The sequence below is a fragment of the Equus quagga genome, chromosome 5, assembly GCF_021613505.1.
Source record: "Equus quagga isolate Etosha38 chromosome 5, UCLA_HA_Equagga_1.0, whole genome shotgun sequence".
NCBI lineage: Eukaryota > Metazoa > Chordata > Mammalia > Perissodactyla > Equidae > Equus > Equus quagga.
In genome coordinates, this window is record NC_060271.1 from 71518748 (window position 1) to 71540208 (window position 21461).

The 21461-nt window shown below is 38.0% G+C and overlaps 1 protein-coding gene across 1 annotated transcript in view; it reads right to left on the minus strand.

Annotated features, from left to right (window-relative positions):
• CTNNA2 (catenin alpha 2) overlaps positions 1-21461 on the minus strand; it is a 962660-nt gene that overhangs the window by 66483 nt on the left and 874716 nt on the right. The window contains exons 11-12 of the mRNA XM_046662353.1: positions 20192-20392; positions 2647-2798 (exon numbers count right to left, since the gene is read on the minus strand). Coding sequence (XP_046518309.1) covers positions 2647-2798; positions 20192-20392 — 353 coding nt within the window. The remainder of the gene's footprint in view (positions 1-2646; positions 2799-20191; positions 20393-21461) is intronic.

The window sequence follows — 21461 nt, forward strand, 5'->3', positions numbered from 1 at the left end:
ATTTTTTTTAAAAGTAGACTTAATCATTATACTCAGAAAGCAAACCAAGAAATTAAGTACAAAATGAAGCCATTTGGGTGCTGAGTAGAGAAGGATTTTAAAAATAACAATTTGTACATACTGTACATTTCTCTCTTCCTAAGTTTTAAGTGGTGTGAAATCCATCTGATCAAATCACTTGAAATGTCGAGATGGAGGAATGACACTTCATGTAATAAAGACATGGCATTTTATCTAAAATTATGTTTTTTTACAGCTCATAAATGAATAACTGAATGATGGCTATAAAATTATTCAGCCTCCCAGATGAATGGTTGTCACAAAAATGTGAAGGCTAACAAAGCAGAAAAATGGCAAAAGAGGGACTATGTCTTGAGGATTATAGTGGGATTTAGTGCCAAATGCTTTGAAAACATAACTCTCATGGTCTATTACCTTATTTCACAAGTTAGTATGTAATGGAAAAAAATGATCTAATTTGTTACTGGCTTAAATGGCTGACTATCCTTCCTTCCCTTCTCCTCCAATTCTCATGTCTTTTCTCTCTGTCACCTTCCTATCTCCCTAGGTATTTGTTTTTCTACCCCGCCTCCTCCCCCCAACACATACACATAGTATTAAGCACCGTGCCAGACAATGTACCATTGTGAAGGGAAAATAAAAAGACAGCCTTTGCTTTCCAAAATTTCAGAGTCTAAAGAAGGTAATAGACATAAAGGAAATAGTATAATAAATACTACCACAAACAGAAACAGTTATAGGTAATTAAAGAATAGGATTAGTATTTTTAAGAGAGAAAATTTGGGGACAGAAGATCTGATACAAGATTTGAAAGATGGTAAGAGACTGACAGATCTAAAATGGGTAAGTTAGAAGAATAGGAAATACATCTGACAGTGTCCAAATTCCAAATTTGAACTCCACATTGTTAAGTATAATCATTATTGTCTGATACAACTTACAAATGCTCTGAATTCTTTAAATTGATCAACTAACTATTATGAAAGACATATTAAACGTGCAAACAGTCAAGTTGACGTAAAAATAAGAAGGTAAGATGCTATTTGTACTCCCAAGTGAAGGAGTTTGGTAGATATTGCAGGAGAAGCATAGATGTCAATAAAGAGGGGAGAGAGACCCTTTCTGGTGATATTTTGCCCCACCTGCTCAGATCACCTTGAAATCATTGTGTTGTGCTCTGAATGCAGGAGTGGAAAAGGACCACACATAGATGTAATGACTTCAAGGATAACAGGATTTGGGGGAGAATTAACACCATATATGAAGTCTTTGAAGGACTAGGGATGTCCAGAGAGAATACATTCTAGATACTTCTTGAAATATCTGAGGGACCACACACAGAAGATAAATTAGTTGTTTGTTATTGTTTTTCAGTGTTTGAGGGGAGGTGGTTTTGATTATTTAGATGCTCTGAGAGAAAGTGTTTCAAAGTGCACTCAGCAGACGCCTTGTGTTTTCATGGAGCAGCCTCAGAGACAACTGTGGAGGCTGAGGGTGAGGATACAGTCTAGGACTGCCTTGTCCGATATGGTGGCCACGAGCCACATGGAGCTATTTAGCACTTTAAATGTGGCTAGTTCATATGTTTTGGATACATTTTGGTTAAATACAATACATCATTAAAGTTAATTTCACCTGTTTCTTTTTGCTTTTTCAATGTGTCTACTAGAAAATTAAAATTACAAATGTGGCTCTGATTATATTTCTATTAGACAGCATGCTCTTGAGATTAGCACTGTAGAAACCTCACCTCTGCTTCAATCATAATAGCCACAAGTGTATTTGTGTCATCAATTGTGCTTTAGAATATCTAAGTTTATTTGAAGAAAGAGTTCTTTGGCTAAGAAATGTGTTTGAAAACTGCTATGGCAAACTGTTGGTAAGGTAAGGAGAAACAAAATCATCTTACAATGGAATACTATGCAGCAGTTAAATGGAATGAGGTAAGCTATATGTCTTAATAGAAATAGACAAAGGCATATTGTGGGTGAACAAAGCAAGTTACAAATGATACTCATGTGCATTTTAAAATCTACTGTTATATGTTTTCCAGCATACATATAATTACGTAGACAATGGTTTGGAAAGCTCACACCTACCTGACAACAAACGATTGAGGATGGGAGGAGAGTAGGGTTGGTAAGGAAGTTTTGCTGAAAGCTTATATAGCCTTATTTATAACATCTTAATTATTTGTTACAAGGAGAATGCATCTGTGTATCACTTTATTGCCATTATTATATCATCATTATTATAGTTATCATTATAAATACTACCAAGTTGGGTAATATTCATTTCTTTCCATCCCATGGTTTTCTGATCCTGATGGGAAAATCATATTAGCAAGAAGAACACATGGAGAATAGCAGAGGCACCCCAAGTAAGTACCAAATTTAGGCAACAATGCATGCAAGAAGTAGGTGGGACATCACTCTTCAGGATATTCATTGCCAATCTAGACTTGTTGGGATCATTCCTCCCTTTATAAGTAAAAAAGTCCCCCTTGTCTGACTAAATGAGAAGTCAAACAGCTTGCCAAGTTATACTAAGTAGTTGAAAAACAAATAGGCAGTAAATTCTTTGGGGTCCTTATTAGCAGCTCCGAGCTACAGAGGCCTCACATACCCTGATCATCAGAACAGCCTTTCTGATGTCCCGAACACCGTCATACACCAGGCGAGAGGCATCGATGAACTCATTCTCCTCAAATGGTTGAGGGACGTTGGCACTCAGGGCTTCAATGGCAACCTCTACTTGTTCAGCAAAGCGTGGCATCACTGGGTTAAACAAAGTGAAAAGCAGTGGATTAGGCAATCTTTCTTTCTTGCTCCCTTGTTCCAGCCCTTGGGCTCCGGGAATTCCAACAGTTCAGTGGAGCTGGCTGCCCACCTGTACAGTTTGGAGCGAACACAATTTAACGGCCTTTGTGCCACTTACTTCAGCAGAGGAAGCCAACCGTTACTCCATGAATGGTGATGGTATGCAATAGAGCAAGTTTTTAAAATCTGCCCAAGGTAGTGTGGTATAGTGTGCATGAGTATAGATTTTATGTTATCCTAAACTGAGTTGAGTTCCACTTCTGCTAGCTACCAGCTGTGAAACCTTGGCCAAGTTTTCTTAACCCTTCAAAACCTGTTTCTATGTGTATAAAATATAAGAATAAGACCTTACCTTAGGATTCAATAGGATAATGCATACAAATGTATTGGATGGCATCTGGCCCTTTCAAAGCCTCAGTAAACATGTAACTAATTTCAGATGCTGAAGTCATAACTGGTGAGTAGCAGACCTTAACTTACATGGCTTCACAGTAAAGTGTGAATGAAATGAGGCAATCCATTCCAATTTTGTCTGGAATGGAGGACTTGAAGTATTGGAGGTGGGCGGATGGCTGTGAAGGGAGGCTTGTGGAAGGACTGTGTAAGAGGAGAAAGGGAACTCCCAGGACACTCCAGCAGAAAGCCTACGGAAAGAGACCAGTGGACTCAAAGATGAATTTGAGTTTGTTCTATTTCACCAGGACCACTCAATAGAAGGTCTGGAAGACTTCCACTGGCTACTTAAAAAATGCTGCTAATTCACTGATTCTTGAAAATTATAATTCAACTTTCTCAGCTGTTATCTGGTAACAATCAATTCATATGGTAAATGAAAGCCAAAAGCACAAAATTCATCTTATTTATAAAGACAATAAAATAGAAACATCATTTATCTTTTCCATTTCTTAACTTTCTTGCCTGATTCGTCTTTATACTCATTTTCATCCTCTGTGGATATTTTAATATCCAATTTAATCCCTAGTATGAGCAACTCTGCTAAATTACTTTACTCTCTTGGGTCAGAGTATTCAAGATAAAACATTCCTAGCAAAATATATTTCTACTAAGAAAAGTCAAACATTATATATTTATTTAAAAAACAAAAAGAAGGGTTAAAAGAAAACAGAGCCATTCTTTCCATAGAAATTATCAAAACCAAAGCATGCGTGGGGTGGATTTCCTTCTGTGAGCAAATTACTATGACTGGTTCTCTATATTATTTGAATCTTTCATTTGGGTTTTTGAACTGCTTGGATACAAAAGGAACTTGGGGATATTGAGCTGTACTGCTGCAAATATGAACTAAATAAAAAAATATTTCTAAAAACCACCACATTAAATTCAAGGCATTTCAGCTATCCATTTGCGTTGGGAATGAAGTGTTTTATATGACTAAATAACCTAGATAATTGAAATTGACCTCCTTAAGCCTAAAAACATTTTTGCATGTTCATTTCATATGATTACCTTTCCTAAATGAAATTACAAATTCCCTTGCTTTCTTAAACTGAAAATTCTGAAAAATATTAATTCTATTCTATTTGATGTTTAAGCTGCCATCACCACCATCAATTTTACAGATTTATACGATACTATCAGTAGCATGTGGCTACATGAATTTTTGTCCCTATTGTATAACTGACAAAGGATTAGTACTCCTACATGTATGTAAGATAAACACGCCTACAAATCAATAAGGAAAAAGAAAAATAGACAAAAGATTAGAATAAGCAATTCACAGAGAAAGAAATTATATATTATTGATAAATACATAATAAGATGCTTAACTTTAATAATTGGAAAAATTACTATGTAAACAATGAGATATCATTTCATACCTATTGGGAGGGGCAAACAAATTAAAAACTAATAACATCCATCTTATTGAGCATGTGGACAAAAGGGAACCCTTCTATCGCATATGGAGTGAAAATGGGTACACATGATTTTGGCAAACATTTTGACAAAATCTAGTAAAACGAAGCTTTCCAGTCCCAACTAAAGAGTTGGGATACTATCTGGAGCCTGGGCAAATACTGACTTCTAAAGAGATACTGCTCTATTCTGAGTTCTCTACCTTAGGAGGAAATCACTGTGAGATGCTCACTAAAGGTTCATGGGCAGGACACCTGGTTGGGACAAAATGAACTTAGGAATGCAAATCAGGGGACAGCCAATACATTAAAGTGAATAAGTCTTGAGGTCAAAGTGTTGACTAGGAAGAGCAACCTGAAAAGAGACATCATTTGTGAGAAAGCTAAAAATACACAAAAGAGTACTGTGCATAATTTAAACCTATATGTGTGTTTATTACACACGATTTGAAAGGATATATAGCATCTTAAGTATAGTAATTACCTCTGAGAGGGTAAGGAGAGACATAGGATTAAGTAGAAGTCTTAAGGAGGCCTCAAGTGTATTTTAACTCTAAAAACATAATGTGAATCAGATATGGAAAAATGTCAATATTTATTATACCTCAGGGTGGAAGCGGGGTGTCAGTTATATTAGCTTCTGTTCCTTTTATATCTTTGAATCTTTTCATAATTCAAATATTTAAAAAGAAATCAACATGTTATCCTCAAGGCTGTATTCTTGTTGAATAAGGCTCTGAAGAAATAAAGTTCTAGCTCATGGCCCAGAACATAATAGAAACCAATTTGATCAACAGTATTCAGTGAAGAATCCCCTCAGAAATTGTGATTGCAATCAAATGCTTAATATTTGACCTTAATAACTGCCAGATGGAAAGCTGAGTTAGATAGTACCCACCTCCTAGACCCCGGCTCCTGTGCACACATCTCTATTTGTATGGAGATATTTGATGGAGTCTAAAAGGAAGAGAGGGGTTGTGTGTTGATTTGTTTTGTTTGTGCAAGGTCACCCTGAAGAAGAGTTGAGGAGGAGTAAAACACAGGAGGTGACCTGCTGTCTTTTTCTGCCTGCCTCTAGGCATGATTCTTTGCCCAAGGAAGAGGGAGAAAAGCTAAAATCTAATGGGACCATTTTCATAAGGGTTACTGTGGGGCCCAAAACACACCCAGAGCTGGTTGGAAACCCCAAGTATGGAAAAGAGCATTCTGTTTGCTCCAGCATGGAATAAAGAATCTCTCTAGGGAGAGTTAGGAGGTAGGGTCTTGGTATAAAAAACAGTGTCGTGGATGTGGCATTGTCAGAAGAGGCAGAAAGATGGCTCTTTTATGAAGAGATTGGAACAGAAAATACCATCAACCTTCTAAGAGGAAAAAAATGGCAGAGGAAGGGGTGCAGAACCCTCACTTTTTAAACAGGGGCTCAGAGCACAATTTAGCCTTAATATTCCAATGATCTTATTATACTCTTCAAGCTGGTAAAACCTAGACCTTGAAATCATTCAGTCTGATTTTATTCACTGTAACTAACAAGACATCCATTTCTCTTATCACAAGTCAGTGTTTTTCTGGGTCTGACCCTTAAGGAAAACATTCTCCCATGCTCTGCTCCTCCGAGCATTAAATACATATTTATTTAGGGCTTGGTCAACTTCTACTGCAGTTTAATCAACATACCTTTTTTCTGTCTACATTGCTGTTCAATTTCCTGTTTTAGTTTATCCTGTTTTGTTTTTAAAAGTGGTAAGACAGAAAAACAAAAGTTTATAGAACAATGATCCGTCTTAACAGAACCTAAGACGTTAGTTTAACTATGAATTCTTCTAACTCTTTAAGAGGGTCTGAAAACTCAAATACCCCAAAAGTAATTTGGAGACAGAAAAAGTCTCAGATGACTTCAGATATGATGCTGATTCTGCTTCCCACTAATTAGGACAAAACACAGCATTGCCTTTGTGATTCGCACATTATATATTAGAATTTCTGATACAGGATTTTATAAATAGAAGCTTCTTTCTACTTTCTGAATTACATCCAAGAATGTAGACATCACTTTACTGTTATTTATCAGAAATCCTGGATTGGACTTAATAGCTTATGTCCTAAAAGGGTGATCAAAGTTGGAAATAAACTTTTAAGTTCTTGCTATACTTTTGTATTCAGAGTGCACATCAGGCCACAAAATGATGACATTCCAGGAGTAATGAAATCAGAGTTAAGTATGCAGATAAAAATCAAGGTCGCCTCACTCTAGTGTTAATGGAGATCCAAAACCAGAGGTGAGGAAGATCTGGACTGAGTCCTCCTGAGAGACTTCAGAGGTGAAGTTTCAGAGCACAGGGTGAATCAGTAAAATGAATGAGAAGTTGTGTTAAAGATGCAAATAGGACTGCTGACAATGGTAAGAGCAAAATCCAAGGTTAACTAGAGGTAGTGGAAATGAACTGCCAACCAACTCCACTGCCTCCGAGTAACTACCTAAAAGGTCCATGCTCAGCTTTAAATGCTCTGATGATTCCCTTTAATATAGCAGGGACTATAAAATCTCTTTATCAAGACACAAACACAAACATCTGATGCCTGCCTATAATTCCTACCTGTCTCTCTCTGTCTTCCACCTGTTCCTACATGTATTCAAATATTCCAATTAGACTGAATTACTTCCATGTCTTCAAATACGACAGGGAGACATACCAGGTCACATCAACATGTCCATGATCAATTTATTCTTTCATACTGAGATGTACTTCTTTCTCTTTGGCCTAGGTGAATTCCTCCTCAATCTTCAATGTCCAGTTTAGAATTGACTGCCATTGTGAAGCCTTACGTAATCCCCAGACACCTCAAAGTTGGTCGTTCTCTACACTTTTATAGTATCCTAATTATGCATGCAATTTTATAAGACAGTACACTGTATTAAGGTTGTTTGACATTTCTGTATGCCTACTGTTTCACACAGGAGTCACTTTTAGGTAGGGACCACCTCTTCTTCACACTTTGAATCTTAAGCTCTTATCATGCCTCTAGCACAGCTAATCTATCCAGTTGGGAGAAGGATGAGAAGTGAAAGAATGGGATGTAGGGAAGAATTCATTTGCCATCTAGTATTTCAGGGACAAAAGGAGCAGCATCACATTTCATATACTAAGTCTCTCTCTTTCTGCTCATCATTTCGTATTAGTTCAGTAATTTTATTAAAGAGTTTCATGAATCATTAACCAAGTTATTAGTGGCATTCTAGGTTTTGTCTCTAGGGTCCTTTCAGAAACCTGAGCTCAGATTCTTTCAGGACCACTTAAGTAGAAGCTTCACCACTGAGCATGGAGAAAGATTCATTATTGTATCCTTGACCAGTTCACCAAGGCCAAAATAGTATATCTACATGCACAGGGGTCACCTAATTATGGTGGTGCAGTCGACCAACATACTCTCGAGTGTATTCCTTACACAAATTTTCTTACTGGAGATAGAGAAGAGAAAATAGACAAAGCCATTGTTCTAGAGAAAAAAACAATCTAATAAGTGTTAATATAAAATAGAAAAGTAAGAACGTGAATGTTTGAAAAAATCTAGAAAGAATAAAATATCACGACTGGCATGGAATTGTTGCCAATCCCAATATCACAAATAGTTATTATGCCTCCATTTTAACAGTTGGAATTAGGTAAAGAATTAGGTGTTATCAGTAACTGAAGACATAAAGTACTAATTTGGGGAGACTCTGTGGGGGTAATTCCAGTATCCCCCTACGGCAGGAAAGCACTGTTTGATATTGTTCTATAGATCATGCATTCTTTCTCCAAAATGGCTTCTATCAGACACTGCTAAGGGATTTATTCAAGTGGCTCCCAATTAGATGCTAAGGAAGAGGAGAAAAGACCATAAAGGAGAATATGATCTAAACCACTGGGGGGTTGAACTTGCCCAAAGGAAAGTCTGACTGGCATTTCCAAGGCTCTGGGTTACCTTGACAGTTCAGCTCACCCATGAAGCACCATCAGTTAGTGAGGAGCCTATTTGAGTCTGAGGCTCCAAGACATAGTGTAGGAGGGGGAACTAACACAAACTGAAGCTGTGACAAATTTGTAGCTTTGGCACCACTCAAAAATAATGGAGGACAAACCATAGAAGCTAGCCATCATTTTATATTGGGTCAGTAGTTTTAGTAAAGAAGTTCATGACCATTAATTAAGTTATTGGAGGATGTTCCAGTCTTCTACCCCCACGCCCCTCCCCCCACAACAGGGATCGTACAAAATCCTGAGCTCAGAATCTATTTAGGGCTGCTTAGGTTTCTACTTATTAGGCAAGAAGTAAATAATCGAATGGATCTCTAAGTCTACCTCATGAATAGTGGTTATTTTATTTCTATATGTAATTTATAAACTCATGTACTCCCACTAGATATAGATGTTTTCCTACAAGGTACAAGAGTGGCCAGAATCTTGCTGAAGCACTTGGCTAGGATTTCCTGCATTATCTAGACTTTTCATTTCTGACCTTGATTTCACACCCTAGCTCTAATCCCACTTATGATTTTCATCACCACTGGGTGCATAGCTTCTTCTGAGATTAATGTTTGAATTTATGAACTTAAGTCAAAGGAAATTTTTCCTAGTGATATCATTAAGATTGTTTTTCCCTTGGACATGTACATTGCTATCTTTGAATTATGTCCTGGCTTTATCTTGTTTCTCTATGCAATTCCCTGAGCCTGTCCTTCTCTACTCCAACTCCCCTTTCCAATCTCCTTGAGCCAATCTTGGTCTTTCCTTCCCCACTGTCCCCTCCTGGCCAAGAGTGCATAGCTCAATTTTGACTCAATGGACTTTTGTGTTCTGGAAGCCATTGTACAAGGAAATAGCTACATTGTGCCACAAGTTAAATATGTCCCTATTAAGTCTATGTTGTGGGATCTGTCCACATATCCTAATGCTCTATCCTAATGATGCTAACTAGTCATTACTCTTATTGTCTGTCCCATTTTAACGCATCTGCAAATAAGTATGTTTGGTAGTCAGCCTCTGAGATGGGCCCCAATGATCCTTCTCACCTGATATTCATGCCCTGTGTGACCCCTCACCTTGAATGTGGGTTGGTACTAGTGACTTTCTTCTAACCAATAGAATATAAGAAGAAAGATGGATGCCACTTCTGAGATTAGGTTACAAAAAGATGCTGGCTTCCATTTCACTTGCCCTTTCTTGATCTCTCACTTGCTCACTCTGATGGAAGCTAGTTGATCAATGGAAAAGCCTACATGGCAACTAACTGAGAGGCGTCTGGTCAACATCCAGGAAGGAATTGAGGCTCGAAGTCCAACAACAAATGAGGAAGTGAGACCTTACAACAACCATGTGAGTGAGCTTGGAAGTGGATCTTTCACCAATTGATCCTTGAGATGACCACAGCCCTGGCCAATACCTTGATTGCAGCCTTGTAAGAAATCTTAAGGCAGTGGTAGCTAGCTAAGATGTGCCCAGCTTCCTGGCCCACAGAAACTATAAGAAAATAAATGTTTATAACATTAGTCCATTAAGCTTTGGGGTAATTTGTTAGACAGCAATAAATAACCAATAGAGTATCCTATGCCGTAAGTAGAAATATCAGTAAAAATAGTTTGCAGGACATTAAAATTTCTGCTCAATTGTAGCAACTACACATGGTCTAGGTTTCTGGTCTATTTATTGCGCCCAGGCAGAAGTACAACTGAATCTTGATATTTGATTAGGTACAAGTTAACCAATTTGAGCTTCAGTTTACTCTATTGTAAATAGGGGTAATGATAGGTGCTCTTCAGATTTTAAATAAAGTTGAGAAACAATACATTCAACAAATGTTTTATACAATTTTATACATAAACATAGTTGATACTTTAACCACTGAGAATAAAGTGGCAAATAAAACAAATATGATCTTGCCTTTGAGGCACAAAAAAAGTGGGATGTATGTAATAACATGCTTACTATTGTGCCTGGCCCATGGGATTCACAGTAAATGGTTCTTGTAGTTGTCTTCACACCATGACTCTGCCTTTACCCATCCACACTGCCTTTTCTGTGTTTACAGTAGGCAAAATCATCCAATCTACTTTGGATGGAACTTGGAGGTATGACTACACAATTCACTGCCCACAAGTGGGCCTTGTGGGAGTGAAGTAAACTGGAAATACATACAAATTAGTGCTAAAATCTCTGAAAACTGGGAAGTTGGTACAATTTATCTCCAAGTACCCCTGCTTTTATACCCTTCTTTCTCCTTGGCAGGACCATATCACCCTTCTGATGGTTTCACATTTTTAATAAAGGATTTCCCATGAAATCTGCCATTGGGACAAGATTTTATAAACTCACTCCTGGAATTTTCCTTTTTATCTTGATTGCCAAGAAGGTTAGTATTAAACATTATATTCCATTATGACCTCACCAGATCCATGAAGGAAGAGAATCTTTAAAAGTTAAGAGACCTTGCCAAAAAGCTTGTAGCTAGCAAAAAAAAAAAAAAAAGAAAAAAAGAAAAAAAATTCAAACCCAGCTTCCCTAGCTCAAATGAAACACTCTCTCCAAAAAACCTCCCAGCTTAATCTAATATTCTTGTGCAACTATTTCCCTCTCAAATTTATATTACTTTATTATATACTAATTGTTTAAATTTCAATCTTGAGTCAAGTATTCTCAAATGCTTTTTGAAATGTGGTGGAAGCAGTGTAGAAATAATACTTAAATACGTTCTCTCAGTTTAAGTCTTACTCTTCTAGACCAATGATATACTAGCTTTTTCCTGTGCTTTCTCTTGACAACTCTTACTCTAGTTAGAAGATGTTGAGCACTGGAAGCCAGGAGCAAGGACGAAAGAAGCCCAGCTTAATCTGCTCCTTATTCCCTGGTCTCTACCTCTCCAGACAACCGTCAGCATCATTCTGGCTAGCACTAATTCTGCCATCTTGTGTGTATTCTTGGACTTTCCTTCGTCAGAGTAAGTCATCTGTTCCCTCTGTGGGAGTTCCTAAGGGCTGCCATTTTCATAAATTCACGTTTGGAAAATTATAATGTACATTTCAAACATCAAAATCAAATTAAAGTGCCAGAAGGCCATACACAACCCATGAGCTGAATTGTTTGATGAAAGATGAAAAAGCGCTGCCTAGAAGAAGGAAAAAAAAATCTTCTAAATTCCATTCACCATAACTACCCTAAGAGAATCAGGGAACATCCGTCTGCTCTTGTCTAGACACAAATTCCTTTCCCCAGGGAAAGAAAATGCTTGCTTGGAAAGTTTTCTCATATTTTAAAGTAAGCATTTCAAGAACAATCACAAATAGCATATAAGTTAAGAGAAAAGGATGGCACATTTAATTCTCAAACTTAAGAAATGAATAAAAAATTGAACATGATGCCTTATTTAGCTTACCCATGTTTGTGGAAATCTGGCTTGATAAATATAGTTAAATTTGGCATCAGTAACGTTTAAAGGATTGAAATGTAATAAAATAATTGCTAAGAAGTTATTGCACATAATTTTAAAGATTCTGATCTTGATCAACTGTGTAATTTTTAAAAAGGGTACAATACCCAAAATAAGGAATTGCACATCAGTTACGTTTTTCATTTATATTAATAAACTTTTTTTTTTCAGACTGGCACCTGAGCTAACATCTGTTGCCAATCTTTTTTTTTCCTCTCCTCTTCTCTCCAAAGCCCCCCAGTACATAGTTGTGTATTCTAGTTTTAGGGTCCTTCTGGCTCTGCTATGTGGGATGCCACTTCAGCATGGCTTGATGAGTGGTGACATGTCCTTGCCCAGGATTCGAACCAGCAAAACCCTAGGCCGCTGAAGCAGAGAGCGCAAACTTAGCTACTCAGCCATGGGGCCGGCTCCTAATAAACATTTTTGAGCTTTAAGTCTAATCAAGACTGGAAAAAATGAAGAGGTAGTCTTGGATCTCAAGGGGTTAAAATTTAATTAGGAAGCAATACATGCACACACCCCGCCCCCACCCCCATAGAAAGGTGGACAGAGGACAGATATATACATTAAGACAGACAAACAGGCAAACACAAAATTTGTAACACAGGGTAGTACACGGTAAGTGTCTAATGAGTGACACATAGTAAAAGTAATGGAGGGACAGAGGAGTGAGATTGGCTGGTATGGTTAGAGAGACTTCACTGACAAGGAAGAAATCAGCTAGTGCTAGAGAATAACTAAAATATAGAAAGGCAAACCAGGTAAGGAGGGCATTTTGGGGTCACTTTGACCAGAATAATGGTCAATGATTCTTATGTCTATTATCTCAGGTTCTCCAGCTATAAGTAAAACTTCCTATTTTTCCCCAAATCACTTCTGGAATATGCCAATGATGTATCACATGTGCTCCCAAACAAGTGATTGTCAGTATATTCTTCCCTTCTTTGGTTCAAACACTTGTTGCTGATGTGGCAGAGATTCTGGGTGAAGGGAAGTTACTTCTGCCTCAGTTGTGCGCAATTTATACATCCTGGTCACCAATTCCAGTGGACACCAGCACTGGCCCTACTAGACAAAATATGCAGGCCCTTCTGCCACTCCACTGTCACTACCATGGATGCTGGTCCCTGATGCCCTTGAGGTGACAAAGAAGCACCATGTCCTTTGTAGTCCCCAGGATTCCAAATCCCTAATGTGATTCATGCAGAATGGGAGATTCATATCCTTCCTTTTTCACTTTGACAACTGGGCACTAGAAAAATGCTGCTTCTTCCACTACATTGCTCCAAACTTATGGCACATAAATATGCAATCATGAGGCTTCCCATGTACACTCTATTCCATCTCCATTTTCATGTTAGAGGTTTATCATCAGGCTAAAATTGTAAATCCTACTTTCTCTTCTTAAGTTGTATTTTCCCGGGTGTTTCTTCAGCCCCTCATGCTGAGAGAGCTGGACATGTCTGAATTCTAGCAGAACATATTATTTACAAACAAATCACAATAAAGAAAATACTTTCATGTTTCTGCATGGCCAGGTCTTTCTGAGTAAAAACGACGAGTAACTTGCTTCAAAGAATGACTCAATAGCAGTCCTAAGATAGGAAATAACCTAGAGAGAGATTTCCAGGTGCATCTTGCCAGAGATCTGTGTTTACATTTCAAAAGGGGAGAAATAAAGAGCCATTCACTTACATTCCAAAGGGTTGTGACAACATGGGATCTTTCCTGGGAAGAGTTTATTAACATTAAAGAGCAAAGGTTTCTCTCTGAGCACCAATTCCTATATAAGCTCCCAGATTCATAATTTTGTGGCTCCTCTCCTGTAGTATGGACCTCCTTTTTGTGCGCACAACTCATCTGGCCTCATCACATTGCCTTGAGAGGTAGAATGAGTCATGCAGAATGGGCAAGGTATATTGTTGTAAGTAATAAGTTTGTTCTCTGAGCCAGAAATCTTGTATTTGCTTTCAAGATAAAACAAATAAATACAGATATTAAAAACCAGCCAAGTCCTTATGATATCCAGAGTATGTAAGTTTCCGTCATATAGAAAAGGCTTTGAGACAAACCACATATTGCCTATTCAAGGACTATTAAGTGGATGAAATTTCCTTCTCATTCCTCTTACACTTCTCACTTCCCACCACCATGACTACTGCGACCAACAAGAAGTAAGACATTTCCTCCATATCTTAATCATTCTGACCTTTCAGAGAGAAATAAAATATTTTGTACCAATAGTAAGGGTTATATTAAAATACATTTAAAATATATTAAGAGGTCTAGGAGGAACCATCTCAGTCATTACAGCTTCTGTTAAAATTCATTACTTTCATAATCTAATTTCAAGGGCAGTCATGGAGAAGTGACAGACTGTAATAATCCTTCCTATATAGAATATCTAATTTTTTTTTGTCTTCCCAGTAAGCTGTCCCTACCACCTTCTTCTGATACCGATCTTATTTCCATCTGTATCCCCCACATCCAGCCACAGGGATAGGCAAGTCACCGAGACCTATCCAACCATAAAATTTGATCCCACTAGCAACAGAAATCAGTCCACATGGAATAAGAATGGAATAAGCCCAGTGGCCAAGCAGACTGCTCCCCTTTGATATCTAGAAAGTAGAAGGAAAACAAGTCTATCTGTTCTGGAATCTTGAGCTATGTATCTAAGGCTGCTAGTGGACATATTCTCTATTGAGAAAAAAAAGTAATGTCCTAATTTTTTGTATTCATTTAATCAACACATACATATTAAATGCTAATTATGTGATTCGAAGTCCTAAGCATTTACAGTAACACCTGCCTCTAGGAACTGACAAGCTAGTTGTGGACAATTTACATTGAAGAGGACATACTAAATGTCAAAAGACTGATAAATTTCCCTGTTGTCTCCAACGGAGACATGAGCCAGATCTTAAAGGATAAGTTCAATACACAGATGTAGAGGAGGAGGAGGAATTGGAGAACATTACAGGAAGGAGAGTGGGAACAGCATGGATGCATTGTGCCTGGGGAATAATGAATACACCTGTTCAGATAGAGCTGAGGGTTTATATAGAAGATTCAGAGGGAACAATTTTTCATGTTGAGTGCAGTCAAGTCACCAAGAAACCAGGACACAGTGACACATATAGTCTAAGATCAGTAATATTGACCATCCTTGGATGACAAAAAGTTAGGCAATACATGAGAAGCTGAGGCCCAGAGGCATTAATAAATTTGTGTAAGGTCACAATTAGTTGGTAGAAGTCAAGGAATGAGTTCTGATTCTTAACCTGGATTCATTCTACTACATTGTACTGATGCAATGGTACCCCTCATTACTATTTCCAGTTTGAGTGCTTTCAATTTGCTGATCCTCTTATATTTTCTAGGCAAAATATATAATGTTTAAAAAAATCCCATTTTTATGTAAACTTTACCCTATAGAAGCATGAATATAAAAATAATACCATGACTACTAAGGGAAAGAAGCCAGTTTGAAAAGGCTACATACTTTACAATTCCAACTATATGACATTCTAGAAATGGCAAAACTATGGAGATAGTAAAAAGATCAGTGGTTGCCAAGGTGTTTGGAGGGGGAGAGGGATGAATAGATGGAGCACAGAGGATTTTTAGGGCAGTGAAAACTACACTGTATGATACAATAATGATGGATACATGTTATTATACATTAGCCCATACGAGTAGAATGTATACCACCAAGAGTGAATCCTAATGCAAACTATGAACTTTGGGCAACAGTGATGTGTCAATGGAGGTTCGTCAACTGTAACAGATGTACCACTCTGATGGGGGATGTTGATAATGGGGGATGCTATGAATGTGTGGAGTCAAGGAGTATATGAGAAATCTCTGTACCCTCCCCTCAATTTTGCTGTGAACATTCAACTGTCCTAAAAAAATAAAGTCTTGGGGCCAGCCTGGTGGCATAGCAGTTAAGTTTGCCTGCTCTCCTTCAGCAGCAGGGGGTTCGCCAGTTAGGATCCCAGGTGTGGACCTACGTACTGCTCATCAAGCCATGCTGTGGCAGGTGTCCCATATATAAAATAGAGAAAGATGGGCATGGATGTTAGCTCAGGGCCAATCTCCCTTAGTAAAAAGAGGAGGATTGGTGGTTGATGTTAGCTCAGGGCTAATCTTCCTCAAAAATAAATAAATAAATGAAAAACAACAAAGCCTTAATGAAAAAAAAAATATACCATTTGTTTGGCCCACATATTCTCCAAAATAATGGAATTTTAATCTCACATATGGAGTGCTCAATAACATAAAATCCTCATTAAAAGTACTTTTTCTATTTCTCGTTTTTTTTTTATCTGCTCTGAAGAAGGACCTGCTGCAGAGTCTCAGAGATCTCTCATCCTGATCTCGTTCGCATTGCCACAAACTTGCATCACAATCTTTACTGAGGGAGTCAACTAATTCATAGATAATAAACTACAGACTGACTGGTCAGCCTTTGAATCTCTCTCACTTTCTAGCCACTCAGGGAAGGTTGTCAGGTGGTAAAGTGGAAGTCTCTCTACAGAGCCCCACCCTTGCATCATTTACATGTCTAAAGAGGGGCTGGCCTGTGTTTGCAAACCCGTTTAACAGCAAAGTCTCCTCTAGTGAAGACTTTTTGAACATTCTTCCCTTTTTTAGATTCTTCTTTGTAATAAACTCACGCCCACTCCCTTCAGCCCCTTCCCTTCACCACACCCTATGGCCATAGTACACAGGCTCCATTGTGCCTTGTTTAAACTTTCCCTTATTTCGGAATATTTTTTCCCTTTTGGACAGTTATTTTCAATGGAGGTTATTTTGCCCACCCCTCAAGGACATCTGGCAATGTCTGGAAACACTTTTGGTTGTCACAGCTTGGGGTGGGGGAAGGAGGAGGTCCTCTGAGCAGCTAGTGGGTGGAGGCCAGGGATGCTGCTAAGCATCCAAAATGCAGGGAACAGCTCCTCTCCCCCAAGAACGAATTACCCATATTAAAATGTTGATAGTACAGAGGTTGAGAACTTCTGCCTGAGTGTCTTGAATCTAACAACTCAGATACAAAACTCAGCAGAACTTGGTAGGTTATGTCAAGGCAAAAGAAAATATGACATTTTGTCTTCCATGTCCCGGACTCTTTTTTTTTTTCTTCATTCTTCTTCTTAGTACCTTCCCCTCCTTGCCCACTGCCCCTGTGTCCTATCCTCAAAGTAATATGTACTCTCAGGACAAAGTCTGATAAGCTCATATTAAAAACATGACCAACTCAATGTGGCTTTAAGATTTTTTAAGAACCAGGATCATAATGTCAGCCCAAAGGTAGATACTTGGGAATTAGTGATATGCATAGGAGATTTTATTTTGAGGCTATATATCTCCTTAGCACAGCCAGACACTGACCAGAGGGAACTAATTCATTTTAGACAATATACATAACCAACAAAACTCTGCACAACCATAAACACAGAACTGATTGATGGTCTTCTTTGAACTTCGTGTGTCTAGCACATTTCCCAGTAATTCTAATTAGCAATCAGTGAGTTAACAATTAATGTTTTTGCTTCCATTTCTTTGACAACCTCTATAATTACTCATAAAGAAACAATATTGTTCCTGTTTAGGAAAGAGAAGAACAATTGGGACAGAAGCAAATAATTTATATACCTTGTATATTCTAGTTCTTAACCCACTAATAGCCACTTTTCCTTGACATATATTCTTGTATTTTCTACTACAGTTGTGTATAAACTATTCCAATCTCTTCTACTTGGTTACTTTCCTAGTTATCTTCAATGTATCCTGAAAAACAGAAAGAATTTAAATGTTTTGCTCATCTCAGTTCAATTAAGAATTAGATGTGGACATCAGAATCAGAAAGGTGCCTTTAGTTAAGTCTCTACAGTATTCAATTACTGTAAGGAAGGGCTGAGATGATAATTTTAAAAGCTCTGACAATGAACCAATGACAGGAAAATCTTGATTAGTAACAACAATCCAGGATGCAATCGCTCTGTTCTATTTTTTTTTTTTTTAGCTAAAACAAAATTCAAACATAAAATTATTTACATTTCAAGACTTTGGTGAAAATTTGGTAAAAATATTTCCATCAGCTAAGCACATTGTCCTTGACTGTAAGTAGATTTTGACCCAAAGGGCACCACTCCTTCTGTTCTGTAAAGCAGTCCAAGATACAATAAGGAAAAAAAGTCCAAAAAGTCTCTTGAACAATGCCTGAATTCTTTGTGTGCACAAAGTCACATGCAAATTGGCAATATGCTCTGCTTCCTTCATCTGCTACAATTATCATTCCACGCAGTCATGAGCAGGCGTGAGCTGAGAGTCCTGTCTCCATGTCTCCCACTCTTCTCTGCTACTCTTTACCCAGTGTCAGACCCAAGGGAATGCTGCTATGTCTCAGATACACCACCTGATGCTAAGACTGTGTAATGGAATAGAGCTCATGGGCAAGGAATTGAGAGCCCCAGAAATGTGAGAGGGCCCCCTTAAGGTTGAGAAAGAATTCTTTAAATTGGAGAGTAAAATGCCCATTTCTAATTCTTCTAAGTGAGGAAAGAAATACTGTACGGCTTGATTTGTGTTGCTCTATTGAATGCAAAGGGCAAGCCTACTTGAAAGAAAACAGTACTGAAATTCACCTAGTTAAAATATATTTTATTATCATTATCGCTATTGTTATTATTTCTAATTCTAAGTCTATGAGGATTGTCAAGAGCAACAGTCCCTGGATGTGCCTTTATTATGTGAATTACACTATTCCTTTTCTACTTATACTTCAGAGAGAATACCCAATGTCTCTGTTTATCTGTTGTTTTTCTGTGCCATTCCAGACTAACAAATATCTGCAGAAGTCCTTGTAAATGACCTTTCCCTGTAGAAGGAAACATATTTCTACTGACATGTCTTATCATATAGAACTTGGAACACTATACCTGACCTTTCAGAGACATCTACTTTTAAAAATCCTAGTGGTTTCCAAAGTCCATGTACAGATTGAAGAAGTCCTTCTCTGGCTGGGTTTTGAGAAGAGGTCCTCATGTGCATACACAGGACCCAAATCATTACATATTCATAACTCCATCCAATATAGAGTTAAATTCTCTTTTTCTATCCTTTTGTCTCCTGTCCTTCCCTGAACTTTCTCTCTATTCTCACTCCACCACCACCATATATACAAATACACAACGCATGAGGGAGTTCAGAAAGGGTCTAAAGACAATAGACATTAGTCAAAAGCAAAAACTACTAAAAATAGGCCAGTCTTTGTCACAATTATTCAAAGTTATGGGTTGTTGTGCTGACTCAGTGGAAGTAAAGTCTTTTTTTCCATCCCAATGCACCAGAGAGCTATGGCAGTCTCCCAAAAGTAGGCGTGTTTTACACAGCAGGGATTCCCCAGTGGGCAGCCACTTGCCCCTGAAGGAGGGCATGCAAGGCTTTCCTAGAGGCACAGGGCAGATATGGAAAGTCTATCCCTTTTTCAGCAGTCACCATCTCCTTTCCTTGAGTACTTCATATCCAGGCACTACCTAGAGCCTTCATGCTTTCCCCTGGTTGTCATAGTTTTTCCTCAAGGTCTTACCTTCTCAAGAAATAGATGGAGAAATGGCTTTGAAGTTCATGATTCCAAGCTCCAATCACATCTCCACTATTTTCTAGATTTGCAACCATTTTTCTGTCTCTTAACTGATTCAAACCTCCATTTTTGTATTTGAAACTGGAGATAAGAAAAATTTCTCTGCCTACTTCAGAAGGTCCTTTTGAGAATCAAATGAGATTATATAAGAAAACTATAAATATATACACACAAAGCAATAAAATCATTGTTCTGCTAAAGTTATTCAAACTCAAACTCAGTAAATGAAGTGAGCGCCCCTTCTATGATTGTGCATAATTTAGAAGCCTAAAGGCCTATAGAAAACAATGAAACAGATTTATTCCAATATGGAAAATAAACACAACGTTGACACTTTGGTGGAATCTAATATCCATATTTACCTGTCTCAGAGAGCAATTTTGTAGCTTCCAGCACCTTCTCAGTGTAAACACCAGCTTCATAGTTTTCCATTTCAGCATTGATGATGTGTATGACTCGAGCCGCCCGGCCTCTGATGGCCCCCGCAGTCCGGTCCAGGGTGTCCACATCTCCCTCTTGGAGGGCTATCACACACTTGTTCACATCCTCCAATATATGATTTTCTGTGGAGAGGACACATACTCATTTATATGATTTCACATCACTCAGACACTTAACCAATCTAAGACTCATTAGCCATCAGGAACCGTCATCTTTCCCCTCAATATATGCCTAATAACACTGAAACGATATTTAAAGGACATAGTTTACAATCACAATTGTGGTTCTCAAACTTGAGCAACCAGAAGGAGGACTTGTAGAACCATATAAATTGCTGGGCCCTGTTCCTAGGGTTTCTGATTCACTAGGTCTGGGGTGGGCCCAAGAAATTGCATTTCTACCAAGTTCCCAGGTAATGCTAATGCTGCTGGTTTGGGGACCATACTTTGAAGACCACTGACTTAAAGAATATTCCTTTCTGTGTTTGAATGTTTGAGATTTATTGTATGAAAAGGTCTTTTAGGAGTGATTGTGGCAGCTAACATGAAGTCAACTTGACGAAGCAGAAACATTTCTAGAAGTGATCAGAATCACACTTTGGGTGCATGTTTCTTTAATCATATTTTTCTTAAGGCAACATGTGAGGGAAACTATAGAATGAACAAATATCACCCAGTCTTCTAATATCATGCCATGCACAAGGTATATACAATGGGAAAATTGACTGGGTGAAGATGAGTGTAGAGTTTTCTGCAGTTAAAATACAGTGCATCTTGTGATTGGTTCCCTCAGATTAGAGCCAAGGTGAGTGATCCCTCTGCTGCCTTTGCCCAAAATAGAACCCAGGCAGGAGGATGCGAGGCTTCACTCTTGACTAGCACAGATAAAACACACGATCTGGTCCCTTAGAGTTTTGCAAGTGTGCAATTTTGTATGTCCTATGTCCAATGTGAGATCTGTAATTACGTCCTTCGAACATTCTTTAGAAATAGAAGTCTAAAGAAATGCTAAAAAAGTTTAGTACTTTGAGGAAAGAAAAGAACTTAAGCTGAAAATGCACACACATACTCACACATGCACGTCCCAAATAGATAAATAGATCAAGTTTGGAAATAGTCTTAAGTAATCTGGTAACCTTTTAAAAATTATAACTGCCAAATGCAATGAATAATTAATAAATGATTAAAATAA